Below are 24866 nucleotides of genomic sequence, written 5' to 3'. Positions count from 1 at the left end.
CTTAACCCCTCTGTGGCTCACGTCTTCATCTGTAAAATGTGAACAATGATGTCTAACCTCACAAGGATCGCTGCTGTGAGCATTAAGTGAGTTCACATGGATGGCAGAGCTTACAACAGGGTCTGGTACTTTGTAAACAGTAGATGAACATTAACTATTACAGTTCTCTACGTGAATAGCTCAAATGAATAATAAAAATGGTTGCTGTTTACATTTTCATAAAGCTTTATGATTAAAAAAGCATTTAAAAGAGTATCTTGTATCGGGTTGGCCAAAAAGTTTCTTCAGGTTTTCCCATCACAGTGTATAGAAATATCCGAATGAACTTTTTGGCCAGCAATATAGTATCAAAACCACCTGCTGATGTATAAATATTACCATTCTTCCTTGTAAAGGAAGAAACAGAGGTTCAGAGAGGTTGAATGCCTTCCTTCTGACTAAAAGCACCCAGGACTTCTATCGATACATCACTGTGGCTTCTAAATACTAGGTTTGTGGGGCTTTTAAAAAAATGGCTGTACGATATCACTTATTTGGGAAAATCATATGTTTCTTCCTCAGCTTTTCTTCCCTTTCAGTAAGATAGTAACAATACTGCTGCTGCTGCTGCTGCTAAGTCGCTTCAGTCGTGTCCGACTCTTTGCAACCCCACAGACGGCAGCCCACCAGGCTCCCCCGTCCCTGGGATTCTCCAGGCAAGAACACTGGAGTGGGTTGCCATTTCCTTCTCCAATGCATGAAAGTGAAAAGTGAAAGTGAAGTTGTTCAGTCGTGTCCGACTGACTCTTTGCGACCCCATGGACTGCAGCCTACCAGGCTCCTCCATCCATGAGATTTTCCAGGCAAGAGTTCTGGAGTGGGTTGCTATTGCCTTCTCCGGTAACAATACTACTTATCTGGAAATATGTTATGTGTGTGTGCTCAGTTGCACAGTCATGTCCAACTCTTTGTGACCTCATGGGCTGTAGCCTGCCAGGCTCCTCTCTCCGTGGGATCTCCAGGCAAGGATACTGGAGTGGGTTGCCATTCCCTTCTCCAGGGGATTTTCCCGACCCAGGGATCGAACCCAACTCTCCTGTGCTCCAGCATTGGCAGGCAGATCCTTTACCACTGTGCCACCTGGGAAGCCCTTGGAAACACGTTATGAAAGTCAAACAAAAGAAAATAAATAAAAGATACATCAAGTATATGGTAGACACTCTGAATTTAACTCTGTATTTTCTGCCTCGGGGGGAAAAATAAAACATAAAGCCCCGCAAACTACAGACAGATCATCATCAGTTTATTTAATACCAGGGTAGATTTCTTCATGGAATCTAAAAATGGGATTGCAAAGAACCCAAATCCCATCATAGCAGCAGCAGCAGTCCCAAGAAGAACTAGTAACTAGTCTACTTTAATAAGCATCTCCCTCTTGAGGCTGGCTATTACTATCAGGCTCTTAGGAGCTGGATGGACCAGTCTTCAGAGTCAGATAGCTGGGTCCTCAGTTTTGAATTGTCACACTAACCAAGTAACCACCTAGTGATCTGACTTCTCAGGTGGATTTCCCAAGAAGAATTGGAGGCAGATACACTGCTTGGTAGCACGTGTATCTTCTTAGCAACTGAAGTTTCCACCTTAGTCAATTTTGTTTTACGCACGTGGTGTGCATTTCACTGGCGGGAGCCACCGTGGAGTGAGGCATCTCCCCCTGGGTGTCATTACTAGATGAATGTGAGGACCTGGGAAATGAAGGACCAGCCCTGATCCCCAGGATCCACACGTTATCTTGGTTCTGTACCTGCTCATCTCTCAGTGGACCTATTTCAACATTTTCCTAATTCACCTCCTGTCTTCTCTCTGTCTTTCAGTGTGTTCTCCCTTTACAAAGACTCCAGTTTTCTAAAGCAAGGTCCCCAACCTCTGGAATCTAATGCCTGATGATCTGAGGTGCAGCTGATGTAATAATAACAGAAATAAAGTGCACAATGAATATAATGCATTTGAATCATCCCCAAACCCAAATCATCCCCACCCCCTACCCCAGGCTGTAGAAGAATTGTCTTCCATGAAAACAGTCCCTGCTGCCAAAAAGGCTGGGGACTGATGCTCTAAAGGATAAAGGCTAAACTGCTCAGCAAGATCCAAGGGCTGTAGTTTTCTCATCACTACCTTATCTTCCACATCACAGCCTCCTCTCCAGCCATCCTGGGCCAATACATTCTTCTTCATGCCATGGTCTCATGTCTCTCTCTGTTTGATTTGTCCCCGTGTCAAACTGCTGAGCTCCTTTCTCGCATGTCTCTTCATTGTTTCTGGAGTTGTTTGTCCACTGATCTCCAGTAGCATATTGGGCACCTACTGACCTGGGAAGTTCAACTTTCAGTGTCCTATCATTTTGCCTTTTCATACTGTTCGTGGGGTTCTCAAGGCAAGCATGCTGAAGTGCTTTGCCATTCCCTTTCCCTTCTCCAGTGGACCACATTTTGTCAGAACTCTCCACCATGACCCGTGCTCATAGTTTCATTGAGTTAGATAAGGCTGTGGTCCATGTGATCACTTTGATTAGTTTTCTGTGATTGTGGTTTTCATTCTCTCTGCCCTCTGATGGATTAGGATAAGAGGCTTATGGAAGCTTCCTGATGGGAGAGACTGATTGAGGGGGAAACTGGGTCGTCTTCTTATGAGTGGGGCCACGCTTAGTAAATCTTTAATCCAATTTTCTGTTGATGGGCAGGTCTGTGTTCCCTCCCTGTTGTTTGACCTGAGGCCAAACTATGGTGGAGTTAATGAAGATAATGGCAACCTCCTTCAAAAGGCCCCATGCGTGCACTGCTGCACTCAGTGCCCCCGACCCTGCAGCAGGCTACCACCAACCCACACCTCTGCTGGAGACTCCTGGACACTCATGGGCAAGTCTGGGTCAGTCTCCTGTGGGGTCACTGCTCCTTTTTCCTGGGTCCTGGTGTGCACAAGGTTTTGTTTGTGCCCTCCAAGAGTCTGTTTCCCCAGTCCTGTGTAAGTTCTGGTGGCTCTATGGTGAGGTTAATGGCGACCTCCTCCAAGAGGTCTTACGCCACACCCAGGTCTGCTGTACCCAGAGCCCCTGCCCCTGCTGCCCCTGGTCAGCAGGCCACTGCTGACCCATACCTCCACAGTAGACAAAAACTCAAAGGCAGGTCTAAGCTCAGTCTCTGTGGGTTCTCTGGTGTGCACAATGTTTTGTTTAAACCCTCCAATCAGTGGAGAAGTAACTCCAGTAAGAATGAAGAGACAGAGCCAAAGCAAAAACAACGCCCAGTTGTGGGTGTGGCTGGTAATGGTAGTAGAGTCCAATGCTATAAAGAACAAAATTGCATAGGAACCTGGAATGTTAGGTCCATGAATCAAGGTAAATTGGAAGTGGTCAAACAGGAGATGGCAAGAGTGAACACTGACATCTTAGGAATCAGTGAACTAAAATGGACTGGAATGGGTAAATTTAATCAGATGACCATTGTATCTACTACTGTGGGCAAGAATCCCTTAGAAGAAATGGAGTGACCCTCATAGTCAACAAAAGAGTCCAAAATGCAGTACTTGAATGCAGTCTCAAAAATGACAGAATGGTTTCTCTTCATTTCCAAGGCAAACCATTCAAAATCACAGTAATCCAAGTCTATGCCCCAACCAGTAATGCTGAAGAAGCTGAAGCTGAATGGTTCTACAAAGACCTACAAGACCTTCTAGAACTAACACACAAAAAAGATGTCCTTTTCATCATAGGGGACTGGAATGCAAAAGTAGGAAGTCAAGAGATACCTGGAGTAACAAGCAAATTTGGCCTTGGAGTAAAAATGAAGCAGCACATGTCTCCAAAGAAGACATACAGATGGCTAACAAACACATGAAAAGATGCTCAACATCACTCATTATCAGAGAAATGCAAATCAAAACCACTATGAGGTACCATTTCACACCAGTCAGAATGGCTGCGATCCAAAAGTCTACAAGCAATAAATGCTGGAGAGGGTGTGAAGAAAAGGGAACCCTCTTACACTGTTGGTGGGAATGCAAACTAGTACAGCCACTAAGGAGAACAGTGTGGAGATTCCTTTAAAAACTGGAAATAGAACTGCCTTATGATCCAGCAATCCCACTGCTGGGCATACACACTGAGGAAACCAGAAGGGAAAGAGACATGTGTACCCCAATGTTCATCGCGGCACTGTTTATAATAGCCAGGACATGGAAGCAACCTAGATGTCCATCAGCAGATGAATGGATAAGAAAGCTGTGGTACATATACACAATGGAGTATTACTCAGCCATTAAAAAGAATACATTTGAATCAGTTCTAATGAGGTGGATGAAACTGGAGCCTATTATACAGAGTGAAGTAAGCCAGAAGGAAAAACACCAATACAGTATACTAACGCATATGTATGGAATTTAGAAAGATGGTAACAATAACCTTGTGTACGAGACAGCAAAAGAGACACTGATGTATAGAACAGTCTTATGGACTCTGTGGGAGAGGGAGAGGGTGGGAAGATTTGGGAGAATGGCATTGAAACATGTAAAATATCATGTATGAAATGAGATGCCAATCCAGGTTCGATGCACGATACTGGATGCTTGGGGCTAGTGCACTGGGACGACCCAGAGGGATGGTATGGGGAGGGAGGAGGGAGGAGGGTTCAGGATGGGGAACACATGTATACCTGTGGCGGATTCATTTTGATGTTTGGCAAAACTAATACAATTAGGTAAAGTTTAAAAATAAAATTAAAAAAAAAAATGAAGCAGCACAAAGGCTAACTGAGTTTTGCCAAGAGAATGCACTGTTAATAGCAAACACCCTCTTCCAACAACACAAGAGAAGACTCTACACATGGACATCACAAGATGGTCAATACCAAAATCAGATTGATTATCTTCTTTGCAGCCAAAGATGGAAAAGCTCTATACAGTCAACAAAAACAAGACTGGGAGCTGAGTGTGGCTCAGATCATGAACCCCTTATTGCAAATTCAGACTAAAATTGAAGAAAGTAGGGAATACCACTAGACCATTTGGGTATGACCTAAATCAAATCCCTTATGATTATACAGTGGAAGTGACAAACAGATTCAGGGGATTAGATCTGATAGAGTGCCTGAAGAACTATGGTCAGAGGTTTGTGACATTGTAGAGGAGGCAGTGATCAAGACCATCCCCAAGAAAAAGAAATGGAAAAAGGAAAAATAGTTTCTGAGAAGGCCTTACAAATACCTGAGAAAAGAGAAGCCAAAGACAAAGGAGAAAAGAAAAATATACCCACTTGAATGCAGAGTTCCAAAGAATAGCAAGGAGAGATAAGAAAGCCTTCCTAAGTGATCAATGCAAAGAAATAGAGGAAAACAATAGAATGGGAAAGACTAGAGATCTCTTTAAGAAAATTAGAGACATCAAGGGAACATTTCATGCAAAGATGGGCTCAATAAAGGACAAAAATGGTATGGACCTACCAGAAGCAGAAGATATTAAGAAGAAGTGGCAAGAATACACAGAAGAACTATACAAAAAAGATCTTCATGACCCAGATCACACTTACCTAGAGCCAGACATCCTGGATTGGGAAGTCAAGTGGGCCTCAGGAAGCATCACTATGAACAAAGCTAGTGGCGGTGATGGAATTCCACTTGAGCTATTTCAAATCCTGAAAGATGATGCTGTGAAAGTGCTGCACTCAATATGTCAGCAAATTTGGAAAACTCATCAGTGGCTACAGGACTGAAAAAGGTCAGTTTTCATTCCAATCCCAAAGAAGGGCAATGCCAAACAATGTTCCAACTATCACATAATTGCACTCATCTCACGCACTAACAAGTAATACTCAAAATTCTCCAACCAGGCTTCAACAATACGTGAACTCAGAACTTCCAGATGTTCAAGGTGGTTTTAGAAAAGGCAGAGGAACCAGAGATCAAATTGCCAACATTTGTTGGATCATCAAAAAAGCAAGAGAATTCCAGAAAAACATCTACTTCAGCTTTATTGACTACAAGGCCTTTGACTATGTGGATCACAACAAACTGTGGAAAATTCTTGAAGAGATGGGAATACCAGACTTCCTTACCTGCCTCCTGAGAAATCTGTATGCAGGTCAAGAAGCAACAGTTAGAACTGGACATGGAACAACAGACTGGTTCCAAATCAGGAAAGGAGTACATCAAGGCTGTATATGTCACCCTGCTTATTTAAATTATGTGCAGAGTACATCATGTGAAATGTCAGGCTGGATGAAGCACAAACTGGAATCAAGATTTCAGAGAGAAATATCAGTGACCTCAGATATGCAGATGATACGACCCTTTTGGCAGAAAGTGAAGAACTGAAGATCCTCTTGATGCAAGTAAGAGGAGAGTGAAAAAGTTGGCTTAGAACTCAGCATTCAGAAAACTAACATCATGGCATCTGGCCCCATCACTTCAATGGCAAATAGATGGGGAAACAATGGAAACAGTGAGAGACTTTATTTTGGGGCTCCAAAATCACTGCAGATGGTGACTGCAGCTTTGAAATTAAAAGATGCTTGCTCCTTGGAAGAAATGCTATGACCAACCTAGACAGCATATTAAAAAGCAGAGACATTACTTTGCAGCAAAGGTCCATCTAGTCAAAGCTATTGTTTTTCCAGTAGTCATGTATGGATGTGAGAATTGGACCATAAGAAAGCTGAGCGCTGAAGAATTGATGCTTTTGAACTGTGGTGTTGGAGAAGACTCTTGAGAGTCCTTTGGACTGCAAGGAAATCAAATCAGTCAATCCTAAAGGAAATCAGTCCTAAATATTCATTGGAAGGACTGATGCTGAAGCTCCAATACTTTGGTCACCTGATGAGAAGAAATAACTCACTGGAAAAGACCCTGATGCTGGGAAAGATTGAAGGCCGGAGGAGAAGGGGATGACAGAGGATGAGATGGTTGGATGGCATCACCAACTCGATGGACATGAGTTTGGGTAAGCTCCGAGAGTTGATGACGGACAGAGAAGCCTGGCGTGCTGCAGTCCAAAAAGTTGGGTTGCAAAAAGTTGGACATGACTGAGCGACTGAACTGAACTTTCTAGCCTGTAAACTTCCACCCAGACATCATCTTCTCTTTCATTTATTCAACAAATATCCAGTGAGGACTTCCTGTGTGTGCTGAGCAGTATGTTCAATGCAAGATGCTAGGACTTGCTATGAACCGGTAATATGCTTAAGAATCGATAGAAATTATCTCAATTCATTTTCATAAAACCCAGTGAAATTGCAAAGGTAGGCTTCCCAGGTCGTGCTAGTGGTAAAGAGCCCACCCACCTGCCAATGCAGGAGACTTAAGAGTCTCTGGGTCAACCCCTGGGTCAGGAAGATCCCCTAGAAGAGGGCATGACAACACACTCCAGTATACTTAGTTGGAGAATCCTATGGACAGAGGAGCCTAGCAGGCTACAGCCCCTAGGGTCACACAGAACTGGACATGACTAAAGTGAAGTGGCTTTGCACACATGCACACACATGTAAGAGTACACTGTCATGGGACTTTCCTGGTGGTTCAGTGGTTAAGACTCCACGCACCGAGGGGTGCAGGTTCGATTCATCCCTGGTCGGGGAACTGAGATCACTTATGCCGCATGGTGCGGCCAAAATAAGTATTAAATGAGCCGCTACTCTGTACTAGGAAAAATCATCACTGTGACTTAACCAGTGCATGCAACAGAGGTCATAAATAAATAGTACAAAACACTTTTTTTTAAAATAGTATAAAAAAGAGTACATTGTCATGTAAGAGTTTGAGGTGTAGGTTTTACATGTGCTGAACCTTGTCATTCTTTCCCTGTGTGACAAGCAACAGCATTCCCACCCCTGCATCCCCACCATACACACCCCCATAGTACATTCACACACCACACATTATCCATCATATATGTGTGCACAGACACACACACACTCATCAGACTTGTAGCATGAAGAAAGTACCTCTCCGTAGAATAGCAGTTTGTTCAGAATATTCTACGTATGTAGGAATTTGCTCCACAATGTACAGAGTGCCTTCGTCAAGGCTGTGGTTCAAATTTACCTTCTTCAGGTCTAGGACCATGTACTGATTGTTATATGTTCCTGAAGCAGAGAAGACATGAAGACAGGGCATGGGTACTGCTTGGCTGGTTAACTCAAAATCTAAAAAAATCATACATGCGTAAACGTTATTCTGCAGGGCCACTTACCAGAGTTGTATTTTGAAAAGACCTCTGCCCACTGCTTGCCATTATTAGCCATCATACTGGCCACCCGGACTCTTTGCCAGGCCAGGAGAGACTGGGGTACCACGTGCTGCAGTAGGGTTTTATTATATACGCTGTTTGTGGTCTGCAGCAATACCAAACCACTGCTAAGAAGGTAAAAGTCGTCCAGAGACTCCAAAAACCCTACAGGAAACATGAATATATGAATCAGCGTACATACATGCAAAATATCAAACCATCATTGTTAATGTAGAACTTCGCATATACAATGCATTTTGCAGAGTATTAGTTATTATTTCTTTTGGGGGTTTTTAAAAATTTATAAGTGGAGGATAATTGCTTTACAGTGTTGTTGGTTTCTGCCATACATCAGCATGAATAAGCCATCGGTATACACACATCCCCTCCTTATTGAACTTCCCTCCTACCTTCCACCCCATCCCACCCCTCTAGGTTGTTACAGAGCACCAGGTTGAGCTCCCTGCATCACACTGCAAATTCCCACCGGCTGTCTATTTTACATATAATGCGTATATATTTCAGAGCTACTCTCTCAGTTCATCCCACCGTCTCCTTCCCCCGCTGGGTCCACAAGTCTGTTCCCTGTCTGCGACTCTATTCCTGCCCTGCAAATAGGCTCATCAGTACTGTTTTTCTTGATTCCATATGTGTGTGTTAATATGCAATAATAGTGTTTCTCTGGCTTGCTTCACTGTTTATAACAAGCTCTAGGGTGTCAGTTGTCATTGCCCTCCTCCAGCTTTGGTTCACCTCGGCAGCAGATGCCGGTGAACCTCCATCCCTGGGCTCTCCATTGAAAAATTTTGATTTTATGATTTGATGAAAATACATTAAATCAGGAACCAGACCTAAGGATGCATGATTGACAAGCAAAGTATTAATGACTATATAGTCATAGTATGATTATATAGTCATACTAATGACTATATACAAGCAAATTTTAATGACTGTTCATTCACCACTTGGGCTGGAGTCATTTTGCAGTGTTTCATCTGAACAACCATATTGGCAGCCTTGAGCAAGCTCTCTGATAGAAAATCTCCACATGATGGAAAGCTGTATTTCTGGCCTAATATTCTTGCTAATTCACTCCTTATTGTAGCAGCCTCAATGGACACAAGAGGGCAGGCATTCTTTAATATGTATAGGTAAGTGACTAATACTAACATGAAAGGAACAGTATTTCATTCAAGAGCAAGACTGTTTATAGAAGACCAAAAAAAAAAAAAAAAAAAAAAGTAGGCCATCTAGAGTTCTAGAACAAAGAAGATAAACTGTCTTACAAAAAACTTTAGTCAAGGAGTCTAATTTTATAATTTTGAGTTTAACGTTAAAGAAAAGGCCCAGGGAAGGGACAAAGTCCTGAAATACAGCATTATAAGAGAAACAAGTGTTCTTTGAATATGTAAAATTATATTCTTGCTCTAATCTTTCACTAGCAACTTCAGAAGGCACTCTATGTTAGATAAGGATAGAGTGAAACATCTGGGATGAAAGCCAGCTGGCAAATTACATTTCATAGTAAGCTTCTTACTAAATTTAATTAAGAGACAAAACAGAACCCTTACAGTTAATAAAGCATCTTCCAGGACTTAGAAAATAACCACCTGAGGTCTTCCCTGGTGGCAGAGTGCATAAGAATCCGCCTGCCGATGCAGGGAACACAGATCAGGTCCAGCAAGATTCCACATGCCGTGGAGCAACTAAGCCTGTGCACCCTAAAGCCCATACTCCGCAACAAGAGAAGCCATTGCAATGAGAAGCCCTCGCACCGCAACCAAGAGTAAGTAGTCCCAGCTCGCTGCAACTAGAGAAAGCCTGCACAAAGCAACGAAGATCCAGTGCAGACAAAAATAAATAAAATCTTTTTAAAAATGGATTTTCAGAAGGCTTTTTTAAAATAGCCACTTGAATTATAAACAATGACCACTCTCCTCTAATTCTATTTAGATCTCTTGCTTAGTACAACCCAGAAGAGTTTATCCTTATTATCCTACCAAGTGTATTTAAAATGTGCCCCGTTTGGAAGAGTGACATGAACATCACAGGGGTGTGAGACACTCCGTTTATCTCTCCCCCTCAATCTACAACCAGTAAAACCAGTAAAGCATCCGTAACTCAACAAAGGTGACTCTGCCCCACACAGCAGGATGCTGAAGAATTCCACACATCTGTTATCTAAAGGTGGGTGGATTGGACCACATGGAGGAGGAAGAACCAGAGGAACAATGAAGGCAGTACCTGTAGTCCTGAACCCCTGGGCACAATAGCTGGGCCCAGAGCCCGGGAGAAGCCTTAATAGCTGGGTAGGTGGCACACAGGAGTCTGGTGGCCTGGTCACAGCACCCCCAGCCAACAGGGAGCTGGAAGGCAGCGGCAGCAAGCCCTGCAACCCTGTTCCTCAAGCTACAGGGCACCACGACTCAGCCTCCCCTCCCCCACTGCCTCCAGCAGCAGCACCTACAACTCCAGTCAAGGCAGAGACACCTGCGACCCCGGTTCCGTTTCACTCTCTCCCTCCCCATACCCAGGGAACAGCACACAGCCGAGGAACCTGCTATCTCAGAGGTGCCCCACCAACAGCACCGGTGACAATGAGGGTCCAGGGCAACATCCCTGACAGAGACAGAAGAGGGTGGGAAGTGACAGCTCTCAAAAATAACCAGAGGCAGCTCTGGGAAAAGAACCCCGACCACTCCCCGTCGTAAAAAATAGAAAAGGAAAAAAACCACAACAAAACCAACTTGCGCTATATCGCCACCTACTGGAAAGCAAAAGAAAGGCATCTAATTACTAAACATTGCAGGCGGATTCTTTACCAACTGAGCTATGAGGGAAGGCCCAATTACTAAACTACTGAACAGTTACTCAAGAAGGGGGGGGGGGGGGGGAAGTTTTACCCAAAGAAGAAATATTTGACACTTCAAATTCACTGGATGAAGCACAAGCTGGAATCAAGATTTCCGGGAGAAATATCAACAACCTCAGATATGCAGATGACCTACCCTTATGGCAGAAAGCGAAGAGGAACTACAGAGCCTCTTGATGAAAGTGAAAGAGGAGAGTGAAAAAGTTGGCTTAAAGCTCAACATTCAGAAAATTAAGATCATGGCATCTGGTCCTATCACTTCATGGCAAATAGATGGGGAAACGATGGAAATAGTGAGAGATTTTATTTTCTTGGCCTCCAAAATCATTGCAGATGGTGACTGCAGCTGTGAAATTAAAAGACACTTGCTCTTTGGAAGAAATGCTATGACCAACATAGACAGCATATTAAAAAGCAGAGACATTACTTTGCCAACAAAGGTCCATCTAGTCAAAGCTATGGTTTTTCCAGTAGTCATGTATGGATGTGAGAGTTGGACTATAAAGAAAGCTGAGTGCTGAAGAATTGATGCTTTTGAACTGTGGTGTTGGAGAAGACTCTTGAGAGTCCCCTGGACTGCAAGGAAATCCAACCAGTCAATTCTAAAGGAAATCAGTCCTGAATATTCTTTGGAAGATGATGCTAAGCTGAAACTCCAATACTTAGGCCACCTGATGCGAAGAACTGACTCACTGGAAAACACCCTGATGCTGGGAAAGATTGAAGGCGGGAGGAAAGGGGGATGACAGAGGATGAGATGGTTGGATGGCATCACCAACTCGATGGACATGGTTTTTGGTGGACTCTGGGAGTTGGTGATGGACAGGGAGGCCTGGTGTGCTGCAGTCCATGGGGTCTCAAAGAGTTGGACACGACTGAACAGCTGAACTGAACATTATATAAATTTTTGTATATATAAATATTATATTTCTCCTCCTGTATACACTCCAGTGTGCTCATTCCCAAAATGCCCTCCCCCTGCCACCCTTCCTCTCTGGTAACCACTAATCTGTTCACTGTATCTATATGTTTGTTTTTGTTTGGTTTGGTTTGTTCATTTATTTTTAATTTATTTTTGTATTCCACATATGAATGAAATCATATGATATGTGTCTTTTTCCATCTGACTTACTTCATTTAGCATAATACTTGCAAGGTTCCCAAATAGCCAAAACAATCTTGAGAAAGAGGAACAGAGCTAGAAGAATCATGCTCCCTGACTTCAGACTATACTACAAAGCTACAGTCATAAAACAGTATGGAACTGGCACAAAAAAGACACATCAGTTGCTTAACTTCATAGACTTGTATGTCCAGTTTTTTCCCCAGGTTTGGGTAGTCCTCAACTGTTATTTCTTTCAATACACTCTCCTCACTCTCCCTTCTCCTTTCTGGGATACCCATTACCCTAATGATACATTTCCTAATGGAGTCAGATAGTTCTATAGGATTTTCTTCTTTGTAGACCTTAATTTCCTCTCTTCTATCTATATCATTTCTAGATTTGTCTTCGAGCTCACTAATTCTCTCTTCCATGTGGTCTCCAGTATTTCCAGTGCTTTCTAATTCAGTCTTTATTTCATTTAAAGTTCTTCAGCTCCAGAGTTTCTACTTGGTTCTATTTTTGAATTTCAGTTGGTATTCAGAAAATACCAATTTCTCTTTGGTATTCTTTCTGTTAATTAATTTTATTTCTGAGCTCACTGAATTGCCTTTCAAAGTTTTCTTGTAGCTCATTGGGTATCTTCACAGGTATCTGAATTCTCTATAACTTAGATAATGTTATAAACCATTAAAAATTTAAAAGGTGTTCATTTGCACATCACATACATTAACTGCTCCAAAGCTTTTGAAACCATAAGCCCCCGCGTCCTTGTCTTCTGAAGTAAAATACTGACTCAAGAGTTAATCATTGGAAAATGTGAAGATGTAGAAAGAAAGAGGAGAAGGCAATGGCACCCCACTCCAGTACTCTTGCCTGGAAAATCCCATGGATGGAGGAGCCTGGTAGGCTGCAGTCCATTGGGTTGCTGAGGGTTGGACACGACTGAGTGACTTCACTTTCACTTTTCACTTTCATGCATTGGAGAAGGCAATGGCAACCCCCTCCAGTGTTCTTGCCTGGAGAATCCCAGGGACGGGGGAGCCTGGTGGCCTGCCATCTCTGGGGTCACACAGAGTCGGACACGACTGAAGTGATGCAGCAGTAGCAGCAGCAGCAGAAGAAAGAATAGCTGTTGGGCTGGGGAACTGGTAACAACTTAAGCTATAATTCTGCCACACAGAAGAATTACTGAACGCTCACTTCCCTGAAAGACATAGATAAAGGCCTGACACACATTCCTAAGTTGTTTTTACAAGAAGCAGACCCCCTCCCCCTTTCATCTGGAGTGATGAAAACTCCTGGCCACAAGGACAAAGACCCTAGACTGGTTGGTGCTTGAAGAAGACTGAAGACTGATGGTGCCTGAAGCTTCACCTTGATGCCAGCCAATCCAAGAACTGTCTATTAGCTGATCAATGCCCTGCTCCTCACACTATGAAACTCCTCATTACCCTCTTCAGGGTGGGTCATATAGTTTTGAGGGCATTAGCCCTTTATGGCCCTTTTTTCCTGGCAAAGCAATAAAAGCTACTCTTTTCTGCTTCACCCCAAACTCTGTCTCTGCATTTCTATTCAGCACCAGTAAAGAGGCTGAATTTCAGCAACACTGTGAAGACCAAAAACTTTCCTTCCTTCCTTCCTTCCAAAAGAGTAGACTTATTGTTGACCAAGGACATGAATGACATACAACTCAGGGTCAGGCATGAGGATCACGATTGTAAAAATATCTGTACTGCATGTCTTCACCCCTTGCTTTATCCATACTTAGCAATGGGACATGGCAGCATCTCCCAGCAAGAGACATTGTCTGTTTCCCCACCCCTTAAATCTGAACTGTTTTGGCTTAACAAAAGGTGCCAGTTCTAGCCTAGGCCTCAAGAGACCTTGCACACTTCTTCTCACTCCCTTATAATCCTGTTACAGCTGAGAAAATTGGTGCAGCCTAGCCTAGTATCTGGGATGGGAGGCAAAGTGCAGGAGGCCCAGCCTCTAGCTGGGCAGCCCCCTAAGTGCGACAGAGTTCATCCAAGATCAGCAGAGCTGCCCACCAAACCCCAGCCAACCATGGATGCATGAATGTGCCCAGCTGAGACACTGTCCTATATACTCAAAAGCAATAATAATCACATATGTGTTTACAGCACAAACTTTTGAGGGTTCAGCAGTAGCCAGTATAATAATAATAGTAACCCAGTTACGCAACATATTTTGTTTTCAAATGTCTTACTGCCATTTCATTTTAACATAGATGGATGTGACACTTCAGGAATAGTTTTCTTTTTTAAAAGGAAAAAACAAAGTAATATCTTGGCAACATACTCACCTTTCTGCTCAGGTTTTTCCCACAGCTAAAGAGGAATAACGTCACTTCTCAGATCTTGGGGAAGGCAATCACCTATGCTGGGCTGTCTGATGTCTCAAAGCCTATCTGATTCTCATTAAAACTTTATTTAACACCTACTATATTCCAAGCACTGTGCAATGACCCCAGCCTAGAGACTGTAGTAGAATTCCTTCAGCTTCTCCAAAAGTCACATGCCCAGACTGCTCTCCCTACCCACCTCTGCTCCACTCTGAGTCTCCACCGGGAGCCCTGCACTAAAGTGACTGCTGCGGGAAAAACCTCTGTTTCCTCCCTAAGAAAAGATGCTCTCATGTCATCACACAACATGAAATCTTCCAGTCACTTGTTCTGTCTACTCTACAATGGACTCAGTCTTCCTACCTTACAGAATGGCATTCTTTGACTTCTCTTTCTGCTAAGAACCTAGCTGGTACCAACCAATTTCCCCCTTCACTTTCCAGTTATTATTCTTCAATCAAGTATGGCTGGGTTTTTGTTTTTATTTTTCAGCACATTTCTGCTTTACCCTGCAATAGGAATGGGATCAATGAAAGATTCATACTATTAGATATTCAGGCACATGAAGACCCTACTTTGGAGCCTGAATATCCTGAAGTAGCTCAAATAAAACAATAAGTATAATTCTTATTCTAAGATAATAATAATCTCTTGGGCCATAAAGATGGCTGAGCACCAAAGAATTGATGCTTTTGAACTGTGGTGTTGGAGAAGACTCTTGAGAGTCCCTTGGACTGCAAGGAGATCCAACCAGTCAATCTTAAAGGAAACCAACCCTGAATATTCATTGAAAGGATGATGCTGAAGCTGAAGCTCCAAAACTTTGGCCACCTGATGTGAAGAGCCACCTCACTGTAAAAGACCCTGATGCTGGGAAAGACTGAAGGCAGGAGGTGAAGGGGATGACAGAGGATGAGATGGTTAGATAGCATGTCGCTGACTCAGGGACATGAGTTTGAGCAAACTTGGGGAGATAGTGAACAACAGGGAAGCCTGGCGTGCTGCAGTCCATGGTATCGCAGAGTTGGACATGACTTAGTGACTAAACAACAGCAAAGATTATACAGAGTAAATATGAAGAGGTGGGTGTACATTTAATCAATGTTCAAACAATCAAAATTGTTTGCTTTTCTTCAATAAGAAGTTATTTACTTTAGGTTATATTACTTGTTTACTGTTTCCTTTTCCATCTATCCCATAGCATGTAAGTTCCACCAGGGCAGGAACTTTTTCTGTCTTATTCACTCCAGTGGCAAGAAAAGGATTTGACATGTAGTATCTTTGTGCTTAGTCACTCAGTCGTGTCCAGTTCTTTGTGACCCCACGGATTGTCAATGGAATTCTCCAGGCAAGAACACTGGAGTGGGTTGCCCATTTCCTTTTCTAAAGGATCTTCCAGACCCAGGAATCGAACCTGTGTTTCTTGCGTCTCCCGCATTGGCAAGCTGATTCTTTACCACTGTGCCACTTGGGAAGCCCCTTGACACATAGTAGGTACTCAGTAAATAACTGTTACGTACAAGAGAGAAGGAGAAGATGGTGGTGACTAACATTAATAGTGTACCTACTACACATCAGAAACTTTGCTTTAGAAGGATGGATACTTTCATTTGATCTTCACAAAAAGAGCACTTAGATGAGGTGGTTTTTTTTTTTTTTTTTTTTTAAGTATTTCGCTTTTTAAAGCTTATAAACAGCATTGTCAGGGATAAATCTAGAACTGAATCTCAACACATGCCTTTTCCACCCTAACATACATCTGACAACATTGAGGGGAATAGTCATGCAAAGGGCAACAACACATAGGCACAATGGAGCAAATACATTAGAAGCAATTAAGGAGAGGGTGAATCATGGGGAGTTGCATGTTTAAACAGGGTGGAGGTGGGGAAAATCACCTTATGACCAGTCAATCAAGCAAAGTGTGGAGAGTAAGGTGGAATTTCTATAAAGATAGAAGGGAAGAAGCTTTCTTTGGCTAGGTGGGGCACGATTCAAGGCAGGGGTGGCCTGGCAGAAGTTATCAGCATCTGGGTGCTAAGTTGTTTCAGCTTGTCCAATTCTTTGCGACTCTTTGGACTGTAGCCCTCCAGGCTCCTCTGTCTATGGGATTTCCCAGGCAAGAATACAGGAGTGGGTTGCCATTTCCTCCTCCAGGGGATCTTCCCGACCCAGGGATTGAACCCACATCTCTTACATCTCCTGCATTGGCAGGCGGGTTCTTTACCACTAGCGCCACCTGGGTGGCTACTCAGTATCCTGGGATGGTACCAAAGAGGAACATAAAACAAAAGAAAGGCACATAGGAAAGCAGGAATGAAGTGCTACAAAATCTACCTACAGTCTTTGGAATAAGTGACCGAGTTCTACTTTTATTTAATTCTACTTTTATTTCTTCTCCTCCTTTGGTTCTTCTGCTTTTTAAAGGCAGAAGATATAGATCTTGGCATGTATTAAATCATAGTTTGTATATGTTTCAGCCTTATGATCAAAGTATCTAGGATAAAAGAGGTAACATGAAATTAATAAAAGTAATTGTACTTCATTAAAAATGTTTACAACTATAAAGGCAATTTAATAATGAATGAAAGTAGTAATATTATGGATTATGAAGGAGACTTGGCTACATTTTCCCCAGGCATTGAGGGTATTCTTTTATCTTCCTACTTTCAAGTATTGGAACTTCAAACAGAAGAAGGCTGAGCAAAATCATGTCTACCCAAACCCGAAGGGCTGCCAGAGTCTAAAAGGATAGACATGGAAACCCAATAAGTTAGAAACGCCTAGGGTGCTTGTTTGAATGTACCAACCCAGATCAACTGGTTAAGAATTCCTATGGATGGCACTTTAGAATCTTCATTTTTAACAAGCTCCAGAGGAAACTGTAAAGGGGTATGTAACATGTGTGTGGGAGGTGATGGAACGCCTAGATGTAATGCAAAGTAGGAACACATGCACGCTTGGTCAAACATACTGAGTGCGCTCTGGAGAGCTCCACTTACAGATAATTAAGCGGGAAGCCTCGGCCTCATAGGCATCATCATTATTTATTGTACTCCTCAATTAGAACACTTTGAATAGGTTCCAGCTTTGGTTCCCACGCAAAAGTTCCACCCACCCGCATCCCAGGAGGCCCTTTGAATCCACGGTCTCTTTTAGTTTTAACCATTTAGCTTACATACAAACGGAACCATTTCTGAAAACAAACAAACAAACCAAAAAATGGGTATTTTGTAGTCAGATATGTTTTGCTTGAACCGCACTGCCCAACTTCTGAGCAGTATGGTTCTGAAAAGGCTATTTAACTTCTCTGAACCTGTTTATTTGAAAAATACTGATACAATACCCTCCTTGTTAGGTCTTTATGAAAATTAAGTGACATAAAACACACCAAATGTGAATTATGCATACACTGAGTGTAAGTTATAATGCCGGACACGTAAGTAGGAACTAAACAAACATTAGTTTTGGGGGCTTTTTGTTTTTCTTTTTATTTCAAAGACAGGTTAAGCACAAATGAGTTTAAAGTAACTTACTTAAAACTTGGGTGCTGCCTAATTCCCATACAACTAGTTGGGTCCTATTCATGTCATTCCTATTAAGGTCCTAACTTGCTTCAGTCGTGTCTGACTCTTTAAGACTCTATGGACTGTAGCCCGCCAGGCACCTCTGTCCACAGGATTTTCCAGGCAAGAATACTGGAGTGGGTTGCCATTTCTTCCCAACCCAGGGATGGAACCCACATCCCCTGTCTCCTGCACTGGCAGGCAGGTTCTTTACTAGTGCCACCTGGGTGGCCACAAAGGATCAACTTACAGGTCCAATCCCTACACTGTCCAGGTGTGCATCTGAGATGCCTTGATAACAATTCCTGAACATCTTAGACTCTTGTTTTCAAATCAACACTATAAAGGGAGGGTGCTAAATAAATTAGTTTTAAAAACATACAGTTCATTAAAAAAAAAAAAAAAGGGGGAGGGCAGGATGAAGAAAAGTCAATGAGACTGTGATAGAGATGATGCTCTCTTCAGCAGGCCCTTCTCCACCTCTCACTGAATTTCCCATCTTTCTCTCTCCAGTTTCCACATGTCCACATCAGGATGGGTTGTCTGTAATCTGTCTGCTGTAATCTTTCCTTTTTCTTTCCATTATCTTTTTCCTCCTTCCTTACCTCCATAAATATTTATTCAATGATTACCATATGCAAGCCTCTGTAGGAAGGAGATGCAGACATCTGGGGATGCAGACATGAATACGGAACATGGGCTTTGAAGAAGTTACCCACAGGCACCAGGGAAGCTGAAAGGAGGGGTAGCTGGCTCTGCCTGAAAGTTAAGGAAGGCTTCGAAGAGGAGCGCTTGTGAGACTTTTGTTAATATGGCAAACATTTGGGTAAGGTGCATTAAAAGGCAATAAAAATGTTCATAGGGTGAACATTCCAATAGCAACACAAAGAAATTGGATGATTCCTCCCACAAGTGAAAATGGTAAACTGTACGGTGGCGGTGGCTTAGTCACTCAGTCACATCTGACTCTTGTGACCCCAAGGACTGTAGCCCCCCAGGCTCCTCTCTCCATGGGATTTCTCAGGCAAGAATGTTGCAGTGGGTTGCCATTTCCTTCTCCAGGGTACAGTATGATTAATTGGGGCTTACCCAAGGAATGCCAAGTTGATTTAACATCTGAAAATTAATCAATGGAACTCACTATATGAATACAAGATGAAAATCAGGTGATGATTTTAATGGAAAATGAGAATTGCATGAAGTGCAGCACTTATTCATTGATAGAAACATAAAGAAAAGTAGTAAGAGACAGAATCCTCTTTAACCTTATAGAGGGTATCTACAAAAAGCCTACAATTAACATCATACTTGATGGTAATGACTGCATACTTTTTCACTTAAGATCAGGAACTAGGCAAGGATTTCCATGCCACTTCTAGTCTATAGTCTACAGTCCTGGAGGTCTTATCCAGTGCACCCATGGAAGAAAACAAAGACAGAGAAGGTAAGGGGGAAGTAAAAGTGTCTTCCTACAGAAATGGGCTGATGATGCATCTAGAAAAATCCCAAGAAATCTACCAAAAAAAAAAAAAAAAAACTATTAGAATGATAAATGAACTTAGAAAATTCTCAAGATAAAAAGTAAATATACAAAAAATAGTATTTCAATATTGTGATGGTTTTTAAATTTCCACAATTCCTTGGCAATTTTCCCTTAAAAAGATAGATTCTAACGTCCTCTTCTTGAGTGTGGACTAATCATTAACAACCTCTTTCTAATAAATAGAATGTGGTGGAAGTGACAGCATGTGACTTCTGAGACTAGGTCATAATAGTCACTGCTGTTTCTGCCTTGTTCTTATGGATCACTTGGTTTGGGGGAACCAGGAGCCCTTTTTCAAGAATACTTGAGCAGTTCTACAGAGAGGCCCATGGAAGGGAATCGATTTGTCAGCAGCATCTTTTTGACCATGGAAGTGAGTCACCTTGGAAGTACATCCTTTCGCTTCAGTTAAGTTATCAGAGATTTCAGCCCCTCAGTCTCCGAGTCTTCGTAGACACAAGCCATCCTAACTGGGCCCTATCTAAATTCCTTATCCATAGAGACTATGAAATGCTAAACAATTACTGTCATTCCTTCAAGTCACAAGTTTGGGTCATGACTTGTTACATGGTGATAGATAACTAATGCATACATACAAGCAATGAACAATTGGAAAAGGGAATAAAAAACCGAATCTGATGACAGTAGCATCAAAATGCACTTAGGATTCAAATTAGTTTAAGGTATGTAAGACCAATATACTAAAAACTACCAAAAAATTGCTCAAATTAAAGAAGAAGACCTAAATAAATAAAGAAACAATATTTGTGGATGGGAAGACTCAGGTTTACTGACATGTTGATTCTCTCTGATTGATTTAAAGCTTCAATGCAATAGAAATCAATAGATCTTTTTTTTTGACATGAACAAATTTTATTTTTAATATAATTTCTAAAGGCTACACTTTGATGTATTCCCTGAGTTGTAAAATGTAACCTATCTTACACCCTATAGCTTGTACCTCCCAGTCCCCCTACCCTCTGTAAACCCTCTCTCCTCCCCACTAGTAACAACTAGTTTGTTCTATATGAGTCTTCTTTTCTTGTTATATTCACTAATTTATATTGTTTTAGAGTCCACATATAAGTGATTTCATATAGTATTTGTCTTTCTCTGTCTGACATAAGTGAAATAATTCACTTAGCGTAATGCCTTTCAAGTCCACCCATATTGTTCCAAATGGCAAAATTTCATTCTTTTTATGGCTGAGTTGTATTCCATTGTGTGTGTGTGTATATATATAAATATATATATATAACATATATACCACATCTTCTCTATCAGTCATCTGTTGATGAACACTTAGGTTGCTTCTATGTCTTAGAAATTGTAAATAATGCTGCTATGAACACTGAGGGGCACATATCTTTTCAAGGTAGTGTTTCTGGCTTTTTTTTTTTTGGATATGTATCCAGGAGTGGAATTGCTGGGTCATATGATAGCTGTAGTGTTAGAGGAACTTCCATACTGTTTTCCATGGTGGCTGTACCAATACAGATTTCCACCAGCCAGTGTACAAGGGTTCACTTTTCCCCACATCCATTAGAGATATTGAGTAGAGTTCCCTGTGTCATACAGTAAGGTCCTTATTAGTCATCTATTTTACATATGTGTTGTCTGTTTAAGTCGTGTCTGATTCTTTTGCAACCCCATGGACTGTAGCCTCTGTCCATGGAATTTTCCAGGCAAGAATACTGCAGTGGGTTGCCATTTCCTCTTCCAGGAGTGCCTAGTGATGGTGGCAGAAACTAAGGATCCAGACAAGTATATAAGCTTTTTTTTTAAACTGTTTTTCAAATTAATTAATTTTTGGCTGTGCTGGGTCTGTGTTGCTGCAAGCAGGCTTTCTCTATTTGCAGTACATGGGCTTCTCATTATGGTGGCTTCTCTTGTTGCAAAGCATGGGCTCTAGGCACATGGGCTTCAGTAGTTGTGGCACACAGGCTTAGCTGCCCTGTGGCATGTGGAATCTTCCCGGACAAGGGCTCAAACCTGTTGCCCCTGCATGGACAGCAGATTCTTATCCACTGGACCACCAGGGAAGTCCCAGTGTATAACCTTTTATCTGGGAAGTGTTCCCGAGCTATAGTGAGGCCAAGGGGGTGTGCCAGCATGATGTCTCCCAGCTTATGTTCCCTGGCTATGTCTCCTGAGCCTCTAGAGGGGTGGAAAACCTGAAGCCTGTCTGAAGCTGAAGCTCCAGGCTAAGTAAATAGGTCTTTTTCACAGGAATACTTGGGTTTTATTTCCACTTGCTGTCTGTGCAGTGCCCCGGGGATGTTTGCCTGCTGAGAATTGTCTTTCTGATGATTACAGCCCTGTGGAGCTCAGGAATGCCAGTGTCCTTGGCCAGCAAGGCTGAGGGATCAAAGGGTGTCCCCTGTGTGGATTGCACGTGCTCAGCGGCTTTAGCAAGACTGATGAGGAGTGTAGCAGCTGGAGCACGCTCACTGGCTTCAGAAAGACAGCTCTCCAGCCCCAGCCAGGAGGTGGGGGAGTGGCGCAACCACTGTACCTGCAGACTTCAGCCAGGACCTGGGATGGTGTCACCACCATCCACCCCTGCCTGCTTAGCTAGGCAGTTGGGAGGGTATTGTATCCAAGCTCACCAACCTGTTCTAGCGTGCTAGGTGGAGAGTGCAACAACCAGGTCCATGAGTGCCTCTGCCTTCGGGAGGGTTTTTTTTTTTTGCTCTTATTTATTTATTTTTGGCTATGCTGGATTTTGGTTGCTGTGCAAGCTTTTCTCTAGTTGAGGCGAGTGGGGGCTACTCTCTAATTGCAGTGCATGGGCTTCTCATTGCTGTGGCTTCTCTCTTGGTGGAGCACGGGCTCTAGGGCACACAGGCTTGGTAGTTGTGGCTCCCTGGCTCTAGAGCACAGGCTCAGTAGCTGTGGCTTGGGGTTTAGTTGCTCTGCGGCATGTGAGATCTTCCCAGACCAGGGATCGAACCCGCATCCCCTGCACTGGCAAGCAGATTCTTTACCACTGAGCTACCAGGGGAGCCCAGGAGCTTTTCAATTGTCCCCTGCCTCTCCAGCTGATGCCTTTAGATTGACAACGAATCTCCTTCACGTATGGCCCTTTCCAAGCTACTGTTGCTCAGCTCGTTCTGGGGGTAAGACCACATGCAAAATCCTTTAATAGGGGAATTTCACATTCCTATAGCACTTTGGAACCCTTGGAGCTCAGCCCTGTTGGGTCTCTAAGCCAGGAGTTTTGGGGGCTCATCTTTCTGGGGCAAACCCCAAGGGTTGGGGTGCCTGGGGTGGGGCTCCAATCCCTTACTTCTCCTGGAGAAGCGGCAGGCTCATGAGTCCTTGTCCAGTGTTGCTGCATACAGTAAGGAGAGGTCTTTTGCCAAACCTGTCTCTGCCTCTCCTACCTGCCTCAGTGTGTTTCTTTTATTTTGTGTTGTGGGGAGCATTTTGTCTAGTTTTCTGATCTTTTTCAGAGGGAAATGTTCCATACTTAGCTGTAGATTTAGTGTGTCCATGAGAGCCCATGAGTTCAGAATTTTTCTACTCTGTCATCCTGGACACTGCCTTAAAACCTTTCTAGATTAAAATGGGGGATAGTATATTAATTTGTTTCCTTGAATAACCTCCTCTATTTTTATGAAGTCAGCTGGGACTCTTGGTGAACCCAGAGCATGAGATTGGCTTGAATAAGTCTGGGTGTGCTGGGGTAAGCAAATCCTTTTGCAATATTGACCAAGGCACTGTGAAGGATTACTAATGCTCCTCCTATCCCCCTATGCTGGAGGACAGTTTTGAGAGTGCCCTTGTAATAATTCTTACTAGGCAATTATCCCTCAAGGATTTTGGCAGGAACAACAGGAATATACAGAAAGCCAAGATCTGCTCTAGTAATTCAGCAGTCATATTTTTTTTCTTCTTGAAGATGAATATCAATCTTCTCTCCATATATTGAGCTATAACACGTTACATGGTTTGAGTTGCCTGGATTGTTGCCTCACACTTCTACATGTTCTGTTGGAAGCCTCTCTTGTCCAGCGCTCAGGAGCTTGGCATTTTGTAATTTTAAAATGCAAATCTATTAATGTCACTTTCACTTGTCACTTTAATGGTCTTGCATTGCCCTTCATTCCCTCCCTCTGGGCTTCTCTGAACTTTTTCTTGCCTACAGGCTTTTACATGTGCTATGTTCCATGTGGAACATTCCATCACATTCCATCACATATCCCGATTGGTCTGCCTAATTTATACTTGCTTTTGTGTCTTAACATAAACTTTACTTTCTCTTAAAAGTTTTCTCATCGTCCCCAAACTACTCTTCCCTATTATTACACAAATCACACTTTAAGCATTGCTTTCTTTTATTTGTCTCTATTTTTTACAAGAAGGTAAAATTTTGTTAGAATAGAGACCATTTGTCCTGTTTTTCATCACAAACACTCTGTCTAGCACATTTTAATGGAAAATTGTAGATGAATAAATGATATCATGACTTGATCTATCAGTTCTGACTCAACAATTCTTAGTATATTTATCCATATTAGGAAGAACTTCCAGGTCCTGCTACTCTGAATACAAAACCAACATCATGATCCTAATTCACTCAATCTACCGTGGCATTCCTCCACCAAAAAAAAAAAACAAGTCACCCAGCTTCTTTTCTGGGATCAACAGCACCTTCACATGGCATAGAGTTCACGGCAAAGCTTAGTTCCACACCTATTGAATGAATCTGATGTGACTGATCCCTTAATTAAACAATTCTTTGTAATATAAATAAAATTCTATGTGGTTTTCATGTTTGCTGTTGAGAACAAAGCAGTTTAGTTAGAGAAATTATGAATTACACTGCTCTACTGGCTCCTATAAAAACATCTTGGAGTAAGAAAGATGTCTTTTGTTTTCTCTCAGTTATATATATACTTCTGTATCTGTCTATTCTGGAAGGAAATCAACCCTGAATATTCATTGGAAGGACTGATGCTGAAGCTGAAGTTCCAATACTTTGGCTGACTTGAAGAGCCAACTCACTGGAAAAGACCCTGATACTGGGGAAGACTGAAGGCAGGAGGAGAATGGGGACAACAGAGGATGACATGGTTGAATGGCATCACCGACTCAATGGACATGAGTTTGAACAACCTCCAGGAGATGGAAGGACAGGGAAGCCTGGTGTGCTGCAGTCCATG

The 24866-nt window shown here is 42.5% G+C and overlaps 1 protein-coding gene across 1 annotated transcript in view; it reads right to left on the bottom strand.

Annotated features, from left to right (window-relative positions):
* PLBD1 (phospholipase B domain containing 1) overlaps positions 1 to 24866 on the bottom strand; it is an 88927-nt gene that overhangs the window by 4761 nt on the left and 59300 nt on the right. Inside the window, exons 7-8 of the mRNA XM_086401936.1 lie at positions 8215 to 8415; positions 7967 to 8107 (exon numbers count right to left, since the gene is read on the bottom strand). Of these exons, the coding sequence (XP_086258062.1) occupies positions 7967 to 8107; positions 8215 to 8415 (342 nt within the window). The remainder of the gene's footprint in view (positions 1 to 7966; positions 8108 to 8214; positions 8416 to 24866) is intronic.

This window comes from Bos grunniens, chromosome 5, assembly GCF_055505025.1.
Source record: "Bos grunniens cultivar Pamir isolate PY7600 chromosome 5, Bosgru_T2T1.0, whole genome shotgun sequence".
Taxonomy (NCBI): Eukaryota; Metazoa; Chordata; class Mammalia; order Artiodactyla; family Bovidae; genus Bos; species Bos grunniens.
The sequence above is the reverse complement of the archived record's forward strand: the minus strand, read 5'-3'. Positions and strand labels throughout refer to the sequence as shown.